This window comes from Fonsecaea pedrosoi (assembly GCF_000835455.1).
Source record: "Fonsecaea pedrosoi CBS 271.37 unplaced genomic scaffold supercont1.3, whole genome shotgun sequence".
Classification (NCBI taxonomy): Eukaryota; Fungi; Ascomycota; class Eurotiomycetes; order Chaetothyriales; family Herpotrichiellaceae; genus Fonsecaea; species Fonsecaea pedrosoi.
This window is the reverse complement of record NW_013550613.1, coordinates 839,314-857,685: the sequence shown is the minus strand read 5'-3', so window position 1 is coordinate 857,685 and position 18,372 is coordinate 839,314. Positions and strand designations below refer to the sequence as shown.

Genomic DNA, 18,372 nt, shown 5'->3' with positions numbered 1-18,372 from the left:
ATTACCGAGGCACAAATCACATGACCAAATCCAACTCAGCGCCTCAGCCCCACACAAGGTCTTACTTCCCTCGTCTTCGCTCCCTCGCAGCGAAAAGCCGCCGTCGGTGAGCGAAAACATGCCCCGAAAGTCCCGCCCACTTTCTAGCCTCCACATCAGCTCCTGTCGGCATGTGAAATCAAGGCGTCGCGGATGCTAACCAGCTGCTCCATCAAAATGTGGCTCAGTCCAACAATAGGTCGACAGCTTGCATGAGCCCAAAAAGAATAATTCAACACCACACGTCCCCTTGATATTTGATACCAGCTGAAGCATCGCACAGAAAGCGACCTTCCAGGTCAAACACACGGCTTTTTGCCCGCACGGATACTCTCGTTCGATTCTCATTTCTCATCGGAGTCGTCTCCGTTGTTGTAGCGGGTAATCTTCTAGCCGCAGCCAACTCCCAAGTACTAGAGAATTGGCGGACAGTTGGCGGACAATTTCAATGAATGAAAGAAGCTGATATTCTCCCTCCCTCCTCATATAGTCCTAGGGTTTCCCAAAGTTCAGGTGAAACCCCCCTTCTTTTCTTAAACCATAGGGGAAAACAAGATGCCCGAAATTCGCGATGACAAGGCCCAATACGTGGTACCTTTCATCCTTTCCCTACTTGCCGAGCACCAAGAGGCATATGCGACGTCCTCGAATCCACCACCCTTCTTCATTGGCCTGAATGGTGTTCAAGGGGCAGGAAAGACGGTCTTGGTGGACATTTTAAAGAGCACCTTGTCGTCTCCGCCCCATAATCTTTCCGTGGTGGTCTTCTCCCTCGACGACCTCTACCTGACGCACGGAGACCAAGTGGCGCTGGCACAGTCACACCCAGACAACCCGCTGTTGCAACACAGAGGGCAGCCGTCAACGCACGACATTCCCCTGGCGCTCTCGGTGTTCGCGAGTCTGAAGCAAAACAAGCCCACCAAAATCCCGCGTTACAACAAGGCTGCGTTTTCGGGCCAGGGAGATCGTGTCCCCGAGAGCGAGTGGGAGAAGGTGAACACTGATCCCTCCAACCCAGTGCGCGTGGTCTTGTTCGAGGGCTGGTGCGTCGGGTTCCGGCCCCTGGCCCAAGAAGCCTTGGAGTCCAAGCACGCGGCGGCCGTTGCGGCTTTGCAGAAGTCCACGACCGACAACCCGTACCACGGCCGTCTGGGCCACAACACCCTCAAATCCATCACGACAATCAACGAAGCTCTTCATAAATACGATGAAATAACCACGCAGCTGGACGCCTTCATCCACATCGACGCTCTAGACCCGCAGTATGTGTACAAGTGGCGCTTGGAGCAGGAGGCCGGCCTCCGCGCGACAAGAGGGAGTGGGATGACGGACGAACAGGTCAAGCATTTTGTAGACGGCTACTATCCAGCGTACGAGCTGTACACGGACACGTTGAGGCAGGGGGTGTTCAAAGGCATCAAGGACCACTGGCAGGGCAAGCAGCTGCGGTTGGTGGTCGGGGAGGATCGCAAGGTGAGGGAGGTAGTGAAGATATGAGATTGAAGAAAGAAACCCGCCTTTCCCTCAAATTCACAGTCTGAGGGAAGAGATCTTTGTGCTGCTGCAGAAGACGAAATTCATCTGCAACCTTATACATGTACCGATTAAAAGATCAGCTTTTCTAGATGCCTAGAGAGGAGAATGGGGGGAACCATACGTGTCAATCATGAAAACCGTTACCTCGCCTCGCTTCAAACACGGTTTCCTCAACAGTGCGGCTCTTGACTGATTGACTAGCCTACTGTACGAGGTAAAGTTGACTGTTCAGAGTTTCCAAGCAGGAAAACGAAATGGGAATTTTCCCAGCTGGGAGGGAACGTCATCACCAAGAACAAGTCCCAAGTATTAGGTACTTGTACAAGGAGTACCAGTACTCTGGTCGCGCAAATCTTGGACTTGTTTCAGATAGATAGAACTCAAAAAAAAAAAAAAAAAAAAAAAAAACGAGAGCGAAGACAAGAACAAGAACAAGAACAAGAACGAAGCGGCAGCGCGGCGCAGCGGAGACGAAAGCGGAGGCGAGGCGACAGGGTGATGGAACGAGAGAGTGATAGAAAGAGAGAAAAAAACCGTGGCAGCGTGGGTAGTCTCTCTTAATGCATCACACAATCTTCGCAATACTTCACAACAATTCACAGCCCGCTTCATATTCTGGTCCTTCATAAGTAGGTACTTCTAAGAGTACAAGGACACTCGTAAAAGTCCCTTGGTCGGTGTTTGGCCTGGATATCTTTCGTTGGCTTTCTTGACACTCATTGGCCTTCCTTGCTGTTTTCTTGTCTTATCTTTTCCTTTTCTTTCCTTTTCCCAATTTTTTCCTAATTTTTTTCCTCTTTGGATTTCGACTGACCACCAATATTGTTCAATTGCGAGGACAAAGATACCCCGAACAGACCTCTCAAACATAGGATCTACACACAGAAATGCTTGCGTAATGTGGAATTTGTTCCGTGGGAGAGGGGACCAGCACAAGACACTAGAGGAAGGCCGTCTGATTCTAAATTCATGAATTGTACTATACACGAATGGACTTGGGTAAGCGGCAGTCGATGAGTGATAAAGAGTAAAACAGTCTGTCGGTCGCTGAGCTAACGGTAAGCAATCGATACTTGGTAGGAGCCAATAGAACCAGATCAGGAGGCGGAGATAACGTGAAATATCTGATGCTTTCTGGTGGTTTCTTCTGCTTGAAGAGCTGGATTTCCTGGCAAGTTGCTTCCGGACTCCAGTGAGAGTAGCGCATCAAGGAAGTAAAAGGTGTCGAAATCAAACATCCTGCCTTGAAAGTGACTGTCTAGCAACCATGCTATCTGCTGCCATTCGAGGGAGATTCCATCATTCCCTGTGCCATCCCATGGTTACAACAAATCGATACACTTGGAACATATTGATTGACCAAACGCGATTAATTTGGAAAGCAACCACCCCCCAAGGATGCCGTAAAGCCCGGAGGATGTGTTCACCTCGACTTTAGAAACTGAACGTCTTTGAAAAATATGAAACTCATGCCTTCTTGTTATTGATTGCCAGCAGGTGGACATCACTAGGGCACCATGTCAGCAGGCCATAGTACAAAAATCAACCACCGGCTCAATGGACCAGTTCTGCAAACTTGCTACTGGAGACACAGGCAAGCACGGGACTCACAAAATGAGGGTGGCGTTTTTCGGGATGAGACCGGGGAAACCACTACATGTCACACCACCAGTTAGCCGACAGAAAGTGAGGTGACGGTAACATTTCGGACGAGTTTATCGAGCGTGGGAAGTAACGTCCGAGTCATTTGATGAGTGAAGACTGAAGAGTCGTGGTCTTCCACGTTCCAGACATAAGACAATCGCGATCAAGTCGCAGAGTTTCAGCCCAACCAATGTCTCGATACCACCCAAGGTGGTCCCACAGTAACAGCAAAGGAGGGAGGTGTTTTCGGTCGGGTACTTTGTTACTCACCGGTCGCCGTACGCCATATACCTGGATGGAAAACGTCAGCTATTCCAATTCGACTGAAGGCTTGGACAATGACACAAGCGTAGTCGCCGAGGCTCCCAACTCCAACGTGGTAGTGATAGAGCTAGCCTTCTCCAAAAACGTCCCAGATATCGTGGGGAAATTCCTCCAGCAAGAGTGGCGGTGAAGTAAAACAAACGACCAAAGGTCTCGGGACAGACTTACCCAGGGATTGTCAATCTGCTCTTCTCGCCCAACGACATTTGCAGCACGCCGTGATCCCAGCCTGTGGGAACCGGGGTTAGAAAGAGCGGGCTGGAAGTCTAATTTCCTTTGTGTAACACATACCTTGAATGACTCTGCCAACCCCAATTTGGGTCTGGAAAGCCCCTCGTCCAACTGAGCTGTCGAACCTGATTGAACAAGGTCAGTAGCAGTTCTTGGGGGGAGGGAGTCAGGGAGCCATTTGTGGGTGGGGAGGCATTACTCGTTGCCCTTGTATTCTTTCTCGGGTTTCGAAGCATCGTATAGCCAGCCAGTGTATTCGATGATGACCTCGTCACCTTTCTTCGGGAAGTCGGTCCTGTTACCCTCGGAGAGGAGCTTCTTGTTGAATTCTGACGCCATGACCGTTTGTCGAACTGAGGGAGGGCTGTTCTCTCAGGAGAGCACCGGTAGTTTGAAGGCGGAATGAGGGACCCTCGAAGGGATTTGCGAGACGGGAGACTGGGGCTCGGAAAGTTTTGGGAGAAAGTGAAGGAGAGAGCCAGGCGCTGAATATATCGGGCAGCGGGCAACGGGATAGCGGTTGAATACCTAGGTCAGGTACTTGTTGACAATCAGGAAACTGGTGGGGAAGCAGGGGCAACGGGGGTGGGCCAGTTGCATGAAGTCACTTCGCTGGTTGATAGCAGGAATTTGAATTACGAGCCTGATCAGCTCTGAAAGGGCCTTGGCAGGGACGTAGCCAGCGCAGTGGGCAGTGGGAGGCAATAGTTGGAGCGAGTGAGAGGAAGTGGATGGGCTGACTAGCTCGCTAGGAACGAGGGCGGTGGGAGCTGGGAGGGGGAGTTGGTTGACAGGGTGTGTGACGGGATGACGGGGTGCGCAGGGAACTGCGACAGGTTGAGGCTGGTACCAGTTAGAAGTGAAGCGTAATACAAGCGGCAGGATCAAGGGGGGACGAGTGTGTTGAGTGGTTATTGCCCTTTTCCCTTTTGTAAACAGCAAGGGCTACCAACTTATCGGTGAAATTCTGCGCGAATAAAATTGCGGCCGAAGCAGTCCATGATGAAGCCACAGCAAACGACGAGAAAAAAACAGACAGAGGTATCCTTGTATTCTTGGTTGAGTTCGCACGTGTGAGTGGCAGACGCCGGCAAGGAATTGACTTCCCGAATAGACTCAAGCTCAGTCAGATGGACACACACCCGGATTCGAGGGGCATCGAAGGGGGCTGAGCAGGATGGGACGGAGTGACGAGATAGCATCCACAAGGCGAAGACCACCTCGCACAGAGATCCGAAGTTTGAACAAGTCGTCGGGGGACAAGGGATGGAGGGGCGCTAACCAAGCAGGGGTATTTGAACACCTGAAGGTCGGTGCATGCGAGGCGGGATCCGCAGGGCGGGGGGGGCAAAGAGGTCAAGGAGGGAGGGGGGCAGAAGGGGGGATCTGATGCATTGGAAAAAATTCAAAAGGGGGGGAAGGTACAAAAGAAAGTCTTCGGCTGAGATCGGATGAGAAGAACCCTGAGTCAGACATGCAGCAACGGAGATGCAGGATGGGTTGGGCGATTTGGAAAAAAAGAAAAAGAGGAATAAGGGAAACGGGAGTGTACAAGATACCGATCTTGGGGAGAAGGGCAAAAAAAAAAAAAATTTACAAGGACCTACCTACCAACTACCAGGATCTGTTTAGTTCGTAGTTGTTAGTAGCAAACAGGCGAAAGAGGCGCATCACAAAAAGTCTTTTGGAGGGGCAGGCAAGGGACGAGGGACGGATGAGGTGGGCCCAACAATACCAACTTGGGCGAGAGAAGGGAGCCATGGTCATGGGTACCTATAATGCCAGGTGCCAGTACAGTGGTTTGCGACCGCGGGGCAACCCTTTCAGCTCCTTACCCGGTAGCAAAAAAGATAAAAACTTTGAAGTACTCCGTAGGTCGGTAGGCAGGTAGGTAGGTAGGTAGGTACTGTTGAACCAACAGTTTAACGAGTACCATCTAGGCATCGACTTGTACCTATAGTACAAGTTTACGACCAAGTGCCTAGGCCCGAAGGTACCCAAGGGTACGGGTTGAATTGCCTAGATTCTCTCGAGGGGGGGGGAGGGGGACAAGTTCACCTTCCGTCATCACTTCAACCGCTGGGGTCAGTGGCTCACTAGGGCTGCCGGCTGCTGCCTGTTGGTGCATGACGTGATTACTTGTCGAGTTGTCTACCACGACCTAAGTACATACCTAGGTAGGTACCTAACCCTAGCACTCGTACGAGTACTCACTCACTGGGTACCATACCATGCATCTTCGCATCTTGTACCTTGTGGTACCAAGTACCTACTTGTCCCACGTACACTCGCTAACTTCGTCGACGCTACTACTGGCGCTACGCAAATCCTCGTCTTTGCACCCCCATCCCATCCCTTCTTTACCTCGAATCATGGACCTTTTCAACCCACAAGTGTGTTCCCCTAATTCGGAAATTGTAGGGAGTGACCTCTTGTGTAACCTTTCACGCGCATCCCTCATACATCGGTGCTTTGCCGCGATGCTGATCATGCGGAGACGCCATCGAAGCCGTCTCTCCTTTCTCACTTGCTTCTTGGTGCATCCTGCATGCCTAGCGCGAGATTCTGGCCCGCTAACTGCCTGTCTGCAGCATCTGCTGCTTGCTGATCACTCTCTCCGAACTTTCTGTCGGCGTGAATGTCCATTTCGAGGACGGCTCGTGCTCTTCCCATTGCTGCTGGAAAAATGCTTCGACTCACCGCTTGATAGGACTTATCCAATCGCAGGTTGCTGCCTGACCAGTGACCATCATCCAAGAAATCCTCCCTGGTTTGCGAGAACCGCGTCATCATCCGTCCCGACCAAACGAGTGTTGCCAGTTGGCGATCACTACCTCGTCCATCATCTGTGCATGGGGCTCGGGGTATCAGCCTTACCGAGATCTTGGTCCATTGAGAGCAGGCCATCCAATCTCGACATGACACATACCGATCATGCTACACTTTCGAGAGATCGACCCAAGTTGTTCTGTTCTCGGAATCGAGCTATACTCCTTCAACCTCGTATATGCGCACCGGAACATACATCCCCCTGCTATGCGTGGTGGTAAAGTCAAAAACTACACCAAGACATCATGGTTTAGTTGGGGTCGTTCCAGCTCGTCGGGCTTTCTGCCATATTGTTTCATTCGCTTACACATGGTCGCCGTGACCAGTCTTTCCTTCGCAGATGAGTGCCGGCACAGCGATTCACCCGTCCACAGTGACTCGTTGCACATGAACGGGACACCTTGACATGGGGAAGCGGACTCGCACAGTGCAGGTCTCGGGGACCATGGTTCGGTCCACCCCCAAGTCTCCGCTTATCCCCGTGGGCAGCAAGGCGTCAATTTCTTCGCTTGAAATACAAATCACTTTGCAAGCCATTGCCCTTACTGCTTAGGCGCTGCTCCTGAACTTCGGATATCGTCCATCCTCCGGGCTTGTTGGTAGACAGCATGCACACGTCGACGCACACAAGCTTCATGACACCCAGTTCTGTATTTTTTTCTGACAATATTTTAGCCTAGGGTTCAAATGCCGGTCTTCGTGCCGTCTCAGATGTCCCATGATCCCACATCCCGAAACATTGTACGCGGGTTTTCTGTAAATCACCAGCATGCGTCCATCCTGGCTCAGCTGGTCCGCAGCTTCTTGCTGTCGACAGTTCCCTTTTGGTGGCTGGAAATCTTGCCCTCCTTGAACAGAGTTTATAGACCTCCTGGCCAGACCGGGAACCGCGGGAGGCCACAAGCACTCCAACCTCCGCCCGCCCGACAACTAATGGGAATCGTGTCCGATATTCCAGAACCCGTATACAGGAGGTCTTAACGACATATTTTGTATCAGATGTTGCCAGGTGGCACAAGCCCAATCATTTACACTTACGCCCAGAATTTGTGTTCCTTAAGCTCTTTCAGCCCCATCTGCTCAGTATGCAGGGTCTGAAAGCGATCGCGGTCGTGTATCTGGCCTTGTCCCGTACCGAGATCCCGGTGGCTCAGAAACGCTACGGAACGGATGCCGACCTTTTCCAAGAAGGCCAGGACACCTGCATAGCTATGAGCAACCTGGTCTACGCCGTGACTGTCATCGGATAAGCAAAAACGGATGCCTCTCTCCAGCGCAGCCTGGCAAATCTCTGCCTTGGGGTACGGCTCGTCCAGGCCCTTCCTCAACGCCGACGAGTTTATCTCGAGGATTCCACCGTACCCGGCGATGCAGTCCAGGTTCCTTGATATCCGTGTCCATACACCCATCATGTCCTTGAAACTCTGGTTCGGATCGTCACTCTTGAGCCGGATGAGATCAAAGTGCCCAACCACAGGAGGTCTGAGGGCCCGCAACATGTCAAATTGGGCGTCAAAGTAATCTTCAAAGAGCCTCTCATCTGTTCCACCGGCCTTTAGTCGGGCGTCGCGATACATGGAGCCGTCGTAGTCGATTGGGATCATGTGGACATGGTGGACCGATCCGACGAAGAAGTCATAGGGGTGCTTGTCCAGACTCTGCTTGATCAACTCCTCGGACTCGGGTCGGATCCATTCGCCTTCAAACCCTAAGGGCAGCCCTATCCTATCCTTGTACTTTTGGCGCAAACGGAGGGCCTCTGCAATGTATGCCGCTTCGTTGGCGAAGTGCATCTCCAGGGTGTTTGTCTCTCCCGGGTAGCGGTCTTGTTCGTGTCGGGGCATGTGCTCGGTCAGGGCAAAGATGGACATATTTTTGGATATGGCCGTCTGGATCACCTCTTCGAGAGAGTCTCGAGCGTGATCCGCACAGAACTGGCCAGAGTGGGAATGATGGGAGAACGGCATCTCGCCAATGATTGTCGTTCTGTTGTTGGCTTGCCTCAGCTCGTCGACGGCCGTGTTTAGGACACCCACCACAACACCCAGGCACGAATGATTTTGGCACTTTTTGCAGATTGTGCTGATGCAGCAGGTGTTGCTCACGCTGAGAGGAACCCTATGCGCCCGAAATGAACTTGGATTGGCCGCTTGAGCTTGATAGGTTTCGACCTGTTGTCTTTAGTCTGGAGGACGAGATACTCGAAAGACTAACACGGAGATGTCCAGACGCTGTACCCGAGTAGGATAGGGCAGTAGGGCAGTCTTTTCGCCGGAATAGAATCCCGAAGTTCATCCGGATACTCTTTCCCCAATATTCCTGGCACGTGTTCTGACCCAGGCAAGCCCGTCCCTTTTCCATCTCTCTTCTTGTATCTATTATGTATGTACCTTGTATGTACTTGTAGCTACTCGCACGAAAAATAAATCCCTCCAAAAAGATCCGCTATCCTCAGAGCTCACCCGGAAAAAAACGAGGAACATGGGACTCGAACCCACAACCTTGGCTTTTTTCCTATTTCATTTTTGATCCATGGTCATTGGTGTTTCATCAAATATACCATGAAGGGTAGATGAAATGAGTAGGAGAGCCACGCGCTACCATTGCGCCAATCCCCCTTTCTTGTGCGAGGCTTTGGAAAAACGGACTCGAAAATCTGTGTTGAGATTTGGCAGAATTCTAAGTAACATTTGCGATGGTAAACCATATAAAGTTAAGTTTTAGTTCACGTGATCTGGGAATTCGGGGCCACCTATCTTGCCTTCCGTCTTGCCTATCGCCCGTACAAAGTATCGATACCAAAGATAAGTCCGAGTGAGGATGATATGGTTGGATTCTGGTTTTCTCGCTATCAGTCCACTTTGTCTCTCTACCTACCAACTAACCTCTCTCCCGAGTTCCTAGGTGCATGTGACTTGTGGTACCGTAGCACCTACTTGTACAAGTATGTACTGTAGGTACCGAATACCTCGTGACATCGTCTGATTCCATGGCGGATATTTGTACCGAGTACTTACTTGGTCTTGGGACTTATTCTTGTACCGGTAGGTCCTTGCGGCGGTGGATCTATCAAGGCGCCACGAGTGCGAGGCATTTCTAGATAGACGGACCTAGACCACCTCGTCTTCCTTTCCTCCGATCGTGCGAAAGGAAAGGAATTGCGGTGAGGCGGAGGTGAAGGCTCTGTTCTGTAGTGTTCTGTTCTCTGTTCAATTACCGGATGACCAGGTGGATCGTTGCATATACATATACCGAGTACGTTGATCACCTCATTTCAATCATCGCGCTTCGTTTTAGAGGAGCCTATGTACCTCGTCCGCCAGTCTACCGAGTACATGTTTGTCTCTGGTCTTGCGCAGGATCCAAACCCAAAAGGCGCACCGCCAGATGAGCATAACAGAATTGTAGCATGAAACATTAACACCAGCGCCAGTTCAAGCTCGCCTTTTGTTGCCTCGCGAGAGACAATTCCCTCTCATTTCTTTTGTTTATTCCTCGGCTCTTTGATCTGAAATCGACGGCGTCCATCGTTAAGGCTCATTGTCTGCCGCAGCTTCTGCGGCCAGATGCTCGCCCTCTTCGGGATGTTCAACCCCTGTTGTTACATTCTTTGCATAAATCCCATCAAGCGTGACGTTCATGGCACCCGACTGCACCAGTGCACTTCGTAAATCATCCAAGAGATCCTCTCCGTCTTCGATCCCTACGCACAATCGGATCAAATCTTCAGGCACCCCGCGCTCTTTGCGCGTCTTAGCATCGATGCTGGCGTGGCTCATACGGCACGGCATGCTGATGAGCGAATTGACGCAGCCAAAACTCACACTGATAGCCCACAGTTTTGCAGACTCGACAATCCGCTCAGACAGCTGGATGTCTCCAGTTTCGAATGACAAGACTGCACCGGGCCCCCGAGCGATAGAGCGGAAGAGATCATACTGAGGATGGCTCTTCAGTCCTGGGTAGCGCACTTTAAAGCCTGCGGATTCCAGGAACCGGGCGATCATCATGGCATTTGCCTGTTGTGCGTCCATTCGGACCTTCAATGTCTTGATGCCACGCATGAGGAGCCAGCAGTCAAACGGAGCGAGGCCGCAACCTGAGGCATTGATGGTGAAGTAAAGCTTCTCCCCCAGCGCTTCATCGTTGACGGCAAGCACACCAGCCATCAAGTCGTGGTGGCCAGACAGATACTTCGTGCCAGATTCGTAGACCACATCTGCGCCGAGTTCCAAGGGATTCTGGAGTAATGGTGACAACATGGTGTTGTCCACGATGACAAGGCTGGCTGGATTGGCAGCGTGGGCGTAATTGGCGATCGTGGGGATATCAACAATCTTGATCAGAGGGTTGGTAGGTGTCTCAAGCAGGACCATGGCCGTTTTCTCGTTCAGCACCTCCTTCACCTTTTCAGGTGTGGTTGTGTCGACATGGTGGACGATGATTCCGCCGTGCGTGGACAGATACTTGAGCAATCTGTTTGTTCCACCATATAGATCGTCTCCTGTCACAACCTCATCCCCCGGTTTCAACTGGCGAGTAATGACATCAAGTGCACCCATGCCTGAAGAGACAACCAGCGCTCTTTTGGCGCGCATGATCTTTGCAAGGTGTTTTTCTAGGTGGGTGCGAGTTGGGTTGCCGCTGCGAGTATAGTCATAGTCGGAGACTCCGCCAGTGGCCGAGGTCTGTTTGAAGGTGGCAGACTGTATGGTTGTTAGCGAGCGTCGCCCTTAAGTTCCTCATCACCGCTGATCAACACTAACCTGGTATATGGGCACGCTGCTTGCATTGTACTGGTCGTTCCCCTCTGAATAGACGAGTTGTGTCGCAATGGCGTATTGTCGACCACTTCTCGGACTGGACGGGGTAGGTGAAGGCGGTAGATCATGCCCGTCCAGATCTACCTGGGAGAAAGCTTTGCTCATTGCGCTGAGCTTGGGATTCTTCAAGGGCGGTGTGGAAGACGACCCTGACTCAGACATGATGGCGGGGGTCGAAGGGTGGCGGAGGCACAAGCTCGACGACTTGTAGAGTACTGATCAATATATTCAATGACATATGAGAGCGAAACTGCTTGTTTGCTTCTCACAGCTAATGGCGACAGACTCGAGGTGTCACACTGAATAGCTAGAGACAATGGACGAGGAGGGCGCAGAAGAAGTCGTCCGATGTGGTGAGTGGTTTGCATGTACCGAAGGTGGAGCAATTTTCGCTGTTGTCCGGGACAAAAAAGGCGAGGAGAGCCACCCAGAGCAAATGACGTGCTCGGGATAAATCTGGGGGGGGGGGGCAGTTTTCCTTCCCACACGACTCACTTCCCCTTCCTTCGGCCACACTCAGGCACCTCAGCTGAGTGCCGACTTCGGCAAAACACATCCCAAATCTTTCGTTGGCACAGACGGGCGCAAAAGGACATGTTTCCCAGTCCCGTGATATCAAATTCGTACGTTTGCAATTCGGACCATTTCGCTGTCTACATCCTTCCCCGCGAAGACCCTACACACAATCCCTGGGCTGAATATTTTACCGAGGCAGTCTCGCCACGGCAAACTGTCCACGAAATCTCCCGATGCACAAGATGAGGGTTGAAAAGGTGTATTTTCAAAAGAATGCATACTATATCCTAGATTGTGGCCGGCTTGACCACTGTTCCAGATGTGCTTAGTAGAGACTATACATAGAAGAAACAGTTCGGATACATCTCAAACTCTACCGAAATCTCTCATGTGGGGGAGGAGACCACGTATAAGCTTGATGAAGAGCCTATCGATAGATACGAGTCCTTGTACAATATCTTGTCAGTCATTGATTCATGTCGGAGGTTTGCCATAATATCGGCACTTTATAACCCAATACTCTATCGATATCCAAAGCCAAGTACTGAGTACTCGGTACCTAGAGAGTAATCGAAAACGAAGGAGTTGTCGCGTTAGAAATCTGCCCGAGGCACCGAGTACTATTACTGGGAGAGCTATCCCATGCTACCTCACAACCAGCATGATAATTCGATCATCTTCTGTCCTTTGTCAACCAGTTCGAATATGTTGATCAACAGACTGCACGCCATGTGGTCCGGGCGACGATCACTAGACCAATGCGATAGAATGTTCCAGGGCGTGAAACGCTGACAGCTAACGGGTTCTGGAGCCATGGACGAGGGACGGAGCATGAAACCCCAGGGTCATCAGAAGATATGATCAAGGATGAAGAATGTGCACGCCCCAAACATTGCAGAGATTTCACAAAAGCTTAAGCAGGACTGACAGGGAGCAGGGTGGCTCTTTTGCTGCAGCTTCTTGGTTCAGCCCCCTTGGGTAATGAAACACAGTCAGCGGGACCAACATGTGTGTGCATGTTTTCATGTGGAATGCTGTTGTTGTGCCTCGTACCGAGTACATTCCTCGCATGGCACAACGTCTCGTCAATGCATACCGCATATGTTGTGTCCGAACCAGCCGATGACGGTGGTGGTATGTTTTCAAAAGCAAACCCATCCCTTTCTTCTCCTCGACTATGACCAGTAATCACAATTACCAACGGGGCGCCAGATGGAGAAGATGGTGGAGGAGAATTTGAACCAATCCCTCTCACCCTCAAAAGCCCCATTGTTTTCGACCGGCGTCTGGCTGACACGCGATTGGGCTCCAGTAAGCTCCTGGTTCCTGGTGCTAAAATTGCTTGCTTGGGCATAGTGTTACGTGCCTGGTCTCTTACTGGCAGCTCAGCGTCCCGGTCGACAAGGACTCACCTTGAAGCAACTTCAACCCTGCCCTGTGGCTCTCGTCAGAATTTTCGAGCCCGATGGTCTCAGAGCGGCGAGCATGCCGGCAGCACAGCGGAAGCACAGACTGTTTCGATGCATGTTTCGGCCACAGACAAGGCGGTCAGAATCCCCGACCGTCACGCTCGCTGGACATGCTCTCAATGAGCCACAACACAAGGACGAGTATGTACTCATGCGAAGACTGCAGATCCTCGTTAGTCGCAGAGGATCAGGTAATGAAAAGCCACGCTGCAGCCAAAGGCGAGCCACGGCGTGGTAACGAGATTGGGGTGTGAAATTGGGTGCAATAGAAGCGAGGAGATCAGAACCCAGTAACGGTAAAAGGCGAAATCAATGGCCTAACAAGAGGAGGCTGAGCCAGCCCCCAGGCTTTGAAGTGCGGTACAAGTACGAGTCTTGGTGGTATTTGGCGCTGCAGGTACGGGCTTAGCGTCTGGATCCTTTAACTAGTGTAGGTCCTAGGGTACAGGCGCAACAAGGAGCGCCCGTGAGTAGCCCGAGGTCCGCTTTAGTGGGGCCCGTGGCTGTAACGGACAGGTTACTCGTTATACTCGGAAAATAACCACTGGGTGCACTGGGTAGAGTGCCTGAGAGATATCTCCGTCGCGGCCACCTTTGGTTGGGCCGAGTCCACTAACTCCCCAAGATCTCTCCGTTTGAGTTTGCCCCCCAGGAGCCGCTGGCGTGCCCTTGTCTCGACCAACAGCCACCGCTTGGGCTTAGCAACTGCGCTTGTTGGCTTGTTGGCCTTGCCTCGTCACTCCTTTCCCATCACGTACACGGACTCCATTCAGCCTCTCCCTTTCGACACGTCCTTTGACAATGCCTTCCTTCTCACCTGTCCTTTGCACTCTCCATTCACGCCTGCACGCCCTCATCATCGAGCCTCGATGATCCGTCAACGTCGCCGTGGTCGCCGTCTCTCGTTCTGCGACCGATAATCCTCCCTTTCGACCTGCCAACTCCGCCTCGACGGCTGCGGTTCTTCATCCCTTTCGTGTCCAAGCAATTTTGCCAGCACCGAGTCCGACGTGCTCGCGTTCATTCCTTTAGACCGTCGACGTCCGGCCTATTTTGACACGATCGATCACGCTCTTTAATTCTTTCCACCTCTTGGACGCACTCTACAGCATTGCTGCCAGTCCCTTCCCGGAAGATCACCCTGTCGTGTCTGGAGTCGACAGATCGAGTCTTCAAATCGCCGACAGCAGCTCTTTGGATACCATCTTTGTCTTCGCGAGCAATTGGCTGGCCCAACAATTCGAGGAGGAGTATAGCTTAGATCAGATCCCTTTGTTGGAAAGACACGGGCCATCCGGGGGTCAAAGAAGTCGCCAAAAATATATGGTTCGAGGCCTTTGATCGTTCGACTTTGTCACTTTGCGCACCTGACGGACAAAGGAATTCTTATTATCACAAATTTCGACAGCCAGTGAGCCTGCTCTCAGTTTTATACCTCGACCAAATCAGACTGGCTTGAACAACTCCGCGAAGAAGACGGAAGCGCAAGAAATCGTCTGGGACGGTTCTTTCGAGATACAGATCAGGGTCATTTGATCCTAGCCGCTCCTTTAAACAACTCTCACCATATACACTCGTTTCACAAGAAGATCTGAAGTAAGCAAAGGCCAGAACAAAGCTGCCAGACGTTTTGCTGACCGACTCTCCAGAAACCTCCCAGACAACGACCTTCAAGATATGAAGATCTCATCACTTACATTGTTCGCTGCAGTGGTGGCAGGATCCTTTGCCGAAGCTGTCCCTGCCCATCGTCGTGGAGCGGACCTGAAGCCCAGGTACTATTTCCCGAGGGTCGTGAAGAGGCAAGTCACGTTCGACAATTCGACCACCTCGACCGACCCCAACAGCTCCAGCTCTACGGACTCGGGAATAGGTAGCTTGATATCGTCGGTATCTGATGCCTTGTCTGGAATCGCGTCTCAAATCTCGGGCGATACAACGACATCGACACCAGCCAGCACCGACGCACAGACTACCGACACAGGCACTGATACTGATACGGCAACGGATGTGGACACTGCCACAGTCTCAGCTACAGACACAAACGTACCCACGATTACGGACTTTTTCAACAGCCCGTCTGCAACTGATGTCCCTACTAGTATCAACAGTGATACAACTTCGACTGGGGCGGATACGGCAAGCATTACATCTATCGCTACTTCAGGTCTGAGCACTGACGAGATTGGCATTACTCTGGGGCTTGGATCCATCATTACGACCGATTCATCTACGGACACTGCTACGGACACTGCCACTGACACTGCCACTGCAAGCACTACAGATATCTCTGCTGTAGCCTCATCTGTTCTCTCATCGGCCAGCGATGCTGCAACTTCAATCTTGTCCGTAGCGAGCTCGTTGCAATCAGTCGCGGCGACTGCTTCTGGCACAGACATCGCGTCCATTTCCTCAGCTTTGTCCTCAGCTGCTTCAGCTGCGTCCTCGATAGCATCTGATGTGAGCTCAGCAAACTCGGTCATAACTTCTACAGATGGCACTACCACTTCGAGTCCAGCTGATGTGACATCTGACCTCAACTCCTTCATCTCGGACGTGACAACGACCCCCACAATCTCACCCACTATCACGGATATCAATACTCCCACGGACACTCCCACAGATACTCCCACAGATACTCCCACGGACACGGTAACGGCACCTCCTACCACCACGCCAAATACAACACCTACGGATGTGCCCACAGACGGTCCAACTGGGACACCAACAACCACTCCGACTGATACTCCGACCGACCCTCCTCCACCGCCACCAACTACAACACCGACTACTACGCCCAATACCACTCCAACTGACACGCCGACGACCACCCCCACTGGTCCGACGGATATTAACACCACCCCGACTGACACTCCCACAGTTACCGGGGGTAATGGGAACAACACCGCGACCACTACTCCTACTGATACACCAACTGACACAATCGGCAACACACTGACTACCACACCTACTGAGACCCCTACTGAAACTCCTACAACTATCCCAACAGTGACTCCGACCGTGACGCCGTTTGTTGGGAACTTGACGACACCAATTGCAAGCACCACGACTGGTAGGGCCACGACCTCGGAGATCCCTGTCAACACCGTCAAGCCTACTGGGACAGACTCGGCAACAGTGTTTGTTCCAGACTCTAGCATCATCTCTGCTACGACGGCTCCCCCCACTGAGACGTCCAAGTCGGCTTCAACAAGCGCTGCAGTCATTCCAACGACACTCCCTCGCGTCATTCAACCACAAGGTGGTGTACCTGACGCGCCAGAAAACTCGACCTTGATCCAGCTCGGGTTTGATTACGGTCTCAACTATGCTTTCGTGGTGTCCTCCCCTACTGCCGTGTCTCAGATATTCTCTTATCTGCCCGTTGGTCTTTCCCACGGATTAGGTATTGACCTTGATCAAGTGGTGATGCAGTATTTGCAGCCTTACAACACTTTGGATACTTTGAACTACATCACCACTTTGGCCATGGCATACATTCCCGCAGACAAAGTCGATACGCTCTCCCTGCAGCTCCTGAATCCTAACTCTGATCTCTACAACAACCCCAACCCGTCGGTCGTAACTCTGATGGGAATGATTGATCCTTCGATTCCCGTTCTGCCTGGATCTCAAATTGCGGGAGGAGGGACACCCATTAACTCGGCAAATTCTGCCGCCACGACTTCTGACCAAAGTGGCACGCCTGATGATGGCACACCCGGAGGCTCCGACTCTGGGAGCTCGCCAATCCGGCCGTCTTCAGTTGGTATTGCCGTTGGAGCCGTGGCTGGTGCCGCAGTCTATGGAGCTGCCATGTTCCTTGTCGCACGAAGGTACAAGAGAAGAAAGGCTGGCCACCAACGGTCAAGCAGCATGCAATCAGGGAATCGCGGACCTCGTGCTGGTGAACAGTCGAACCTGATGGTTGGGGCACGTGGCAGTTATGGTACTCGATTCGGTGGAAGGACCTCTCGGACAAGTGATCGCAGCAATTCTCAACGAAGCGGACGGACGTATATCAGTCCACCCGTGATGGCTGAGAATAGTTTGGGATGGAACTGATTGGCAAGATCTACCTTGTACAGCTGGAAGATGTGCGACCAATTGATTGGAACTCAATGCCCGCTCACGAAAGAAACACCACACTCTGATTTTTCTTAAATAGTCGTTCCCCTTTTCTTTATTGCCAGTTAGGCCCTTTTGATACCTTGGAAAGAAGTGGAGGGGGGAAAGGTGGATTGGAGAAATGCCATTTTGATTGAAGAAAGTGACCATGATGTACAAGAACATGAAGGCCAGAGGAAGAGGGCGGGGAGTGGGGAGCTAGTGAGAGATTGAAAGGAGAGAGACAGAGAGAATATTGTGAATATAGAGCAGCTCATCCATTTATTGTGCTGTAAGATCGTCGATGAGATGGCATGTGTAGAGAGAGGTATTTGATGGCATCTAAGAATCAACCGCCCCAGAAAGATAGTCTATCCTAACCTAACCTAATCGTCGATCGAATCTGGCAATGCAGTGAGGTGGGAGATGTGAAGGTATACCTAGTAGAGGCTGCCAGGGCGTTGAGTGAGGCACAACGGCAATGGCAGTCAATGGCAGTCAATGGCAGTCAATGGCAATTTACTTTAGTTTATCATCCATCGTCGTGTTCCACTAACTGGCTAGCTAGCTAGCTACCAGTATAATATACTAGGTACTCAGTTGACACGTACATATTATCCACAACAGTCAGACGGAGAATGTGGGCAAGAAAATGGCCAATGGCGAATGAGTGATCGATTGATGGTTATTCTAGCCTCCCAAAAGTCCAAGTCCAATCCTGTCCACCTCCATGTCCCATGTCCATGTCCAATAAGAGATAGATGGCCTATGATAGATAGATATCATTCATTCGCAGTATCCAGTATCCAGTATCCAGTATCCAGTATCCAGTACCCGATACCGAACAACGA

General features: G+C 51.6%; 5 protein-coding genes and 1 non-coding gene across 6 annotated transcripts; 2 read left to right on the top strand and 4 right to left on the bottom strand.

The window, feature by feature from the left end:
* Positions 1–594: 594 nt before the first annotated feature.
* Positions 595–1,539, top strand: Z517_04196 (uncharacterized protein; the record flags this gene model as incomplete). Its single annotated transcript, XM_013429526.1, has 1 exon — positions 595–1,539. One exon carries the CDS (start codon positions 595–597, stop codon positions 1,537–1,539), a length of 945 nt encoding a protein of 314 aa, XP_013284980.1.
* A 2,171-nt stretch (positions 1,540–3,710) lies between these two features.
* Z517_04195 (uncharacterized protein) lies at positions 3,711–4,116 on the bottom strand (the record flags this gene model as incomplete). The annotated part of the gene is made up of 3 exons (XM_013429525.1): positions 3,711–3,775; positions 3,838–3,902; positions 3,977–4,116. The coding sequence occupies 3 exons, from the start codon at positions 4,114–4,116 to the stop codon at positions 3,711–3,713; spliced, it is 270 nt and encodes an 89-aa protein (XP_013284979.1).
* Positions 4,117–7,640: 3,524 nt separating this feature from the next.
* Z517_04194 (uncharacterized protein) lies at positions 7,641–8,573 on the bottom strand (the record flags this gene model as incomplete). The annotated part of the gene is made up of 1 exon (XM_013429524.1): positions 7,641–8,573. One exon carries the CDS (start codon positions 8,571–8,573, stop codon positions 7,641–7,643), a length of 933 nt encoding a protein of 310 aa, XP_013284978.1.
* A 506-nt stretch (positions 8,574–9,079) lies between these two features.
* Z517_04193 lies at positions 9,080–9,224 on the bottom strand. The gene has a single exon. It is a non-coding gene; the product is annotated as a tRNA-Arg (tRNA).
* A 912-nt stretch (positions 9,225–10,136) lies between these two features.
* On the bottom strand, positions 10,137–11,591 carry Z517_04192 (cystathionine beta-lyase; the record flags this gene model as incomplete). The annotated part of the gene is made up of 2 exons (XM_013429523.1): positions 10,137–11,312; positions 11,373–11,591. 2 exons carry the CDS (start codon positions 11,589–11,591, stop codon positions 10,137–10,139), a joined length of 1,395 nt encoding a protein of 464 aa, XP_013284977.1.
* A 3,500-nt stretch (positions 11,592–15,091) lies between these two features.
* On the top strand, positions 15,092–17,479 carry Z517_04191 (uncharacterized protein; the record flags this gene model as incomplete). The annotated part of the gene is made up of 1 exon (XM_013429522.1): positions 15,092–17,479. The coding sequence occupies one exon, from the start codon at positions 15,092–15,094 to the stop codon at positions 17,477–17,479; it is 2,388 nt and encodes a 795-aa protein (XP_013284976.1).
* Positions 17,480–18,372: the final 893 nt, after the last annotated feature.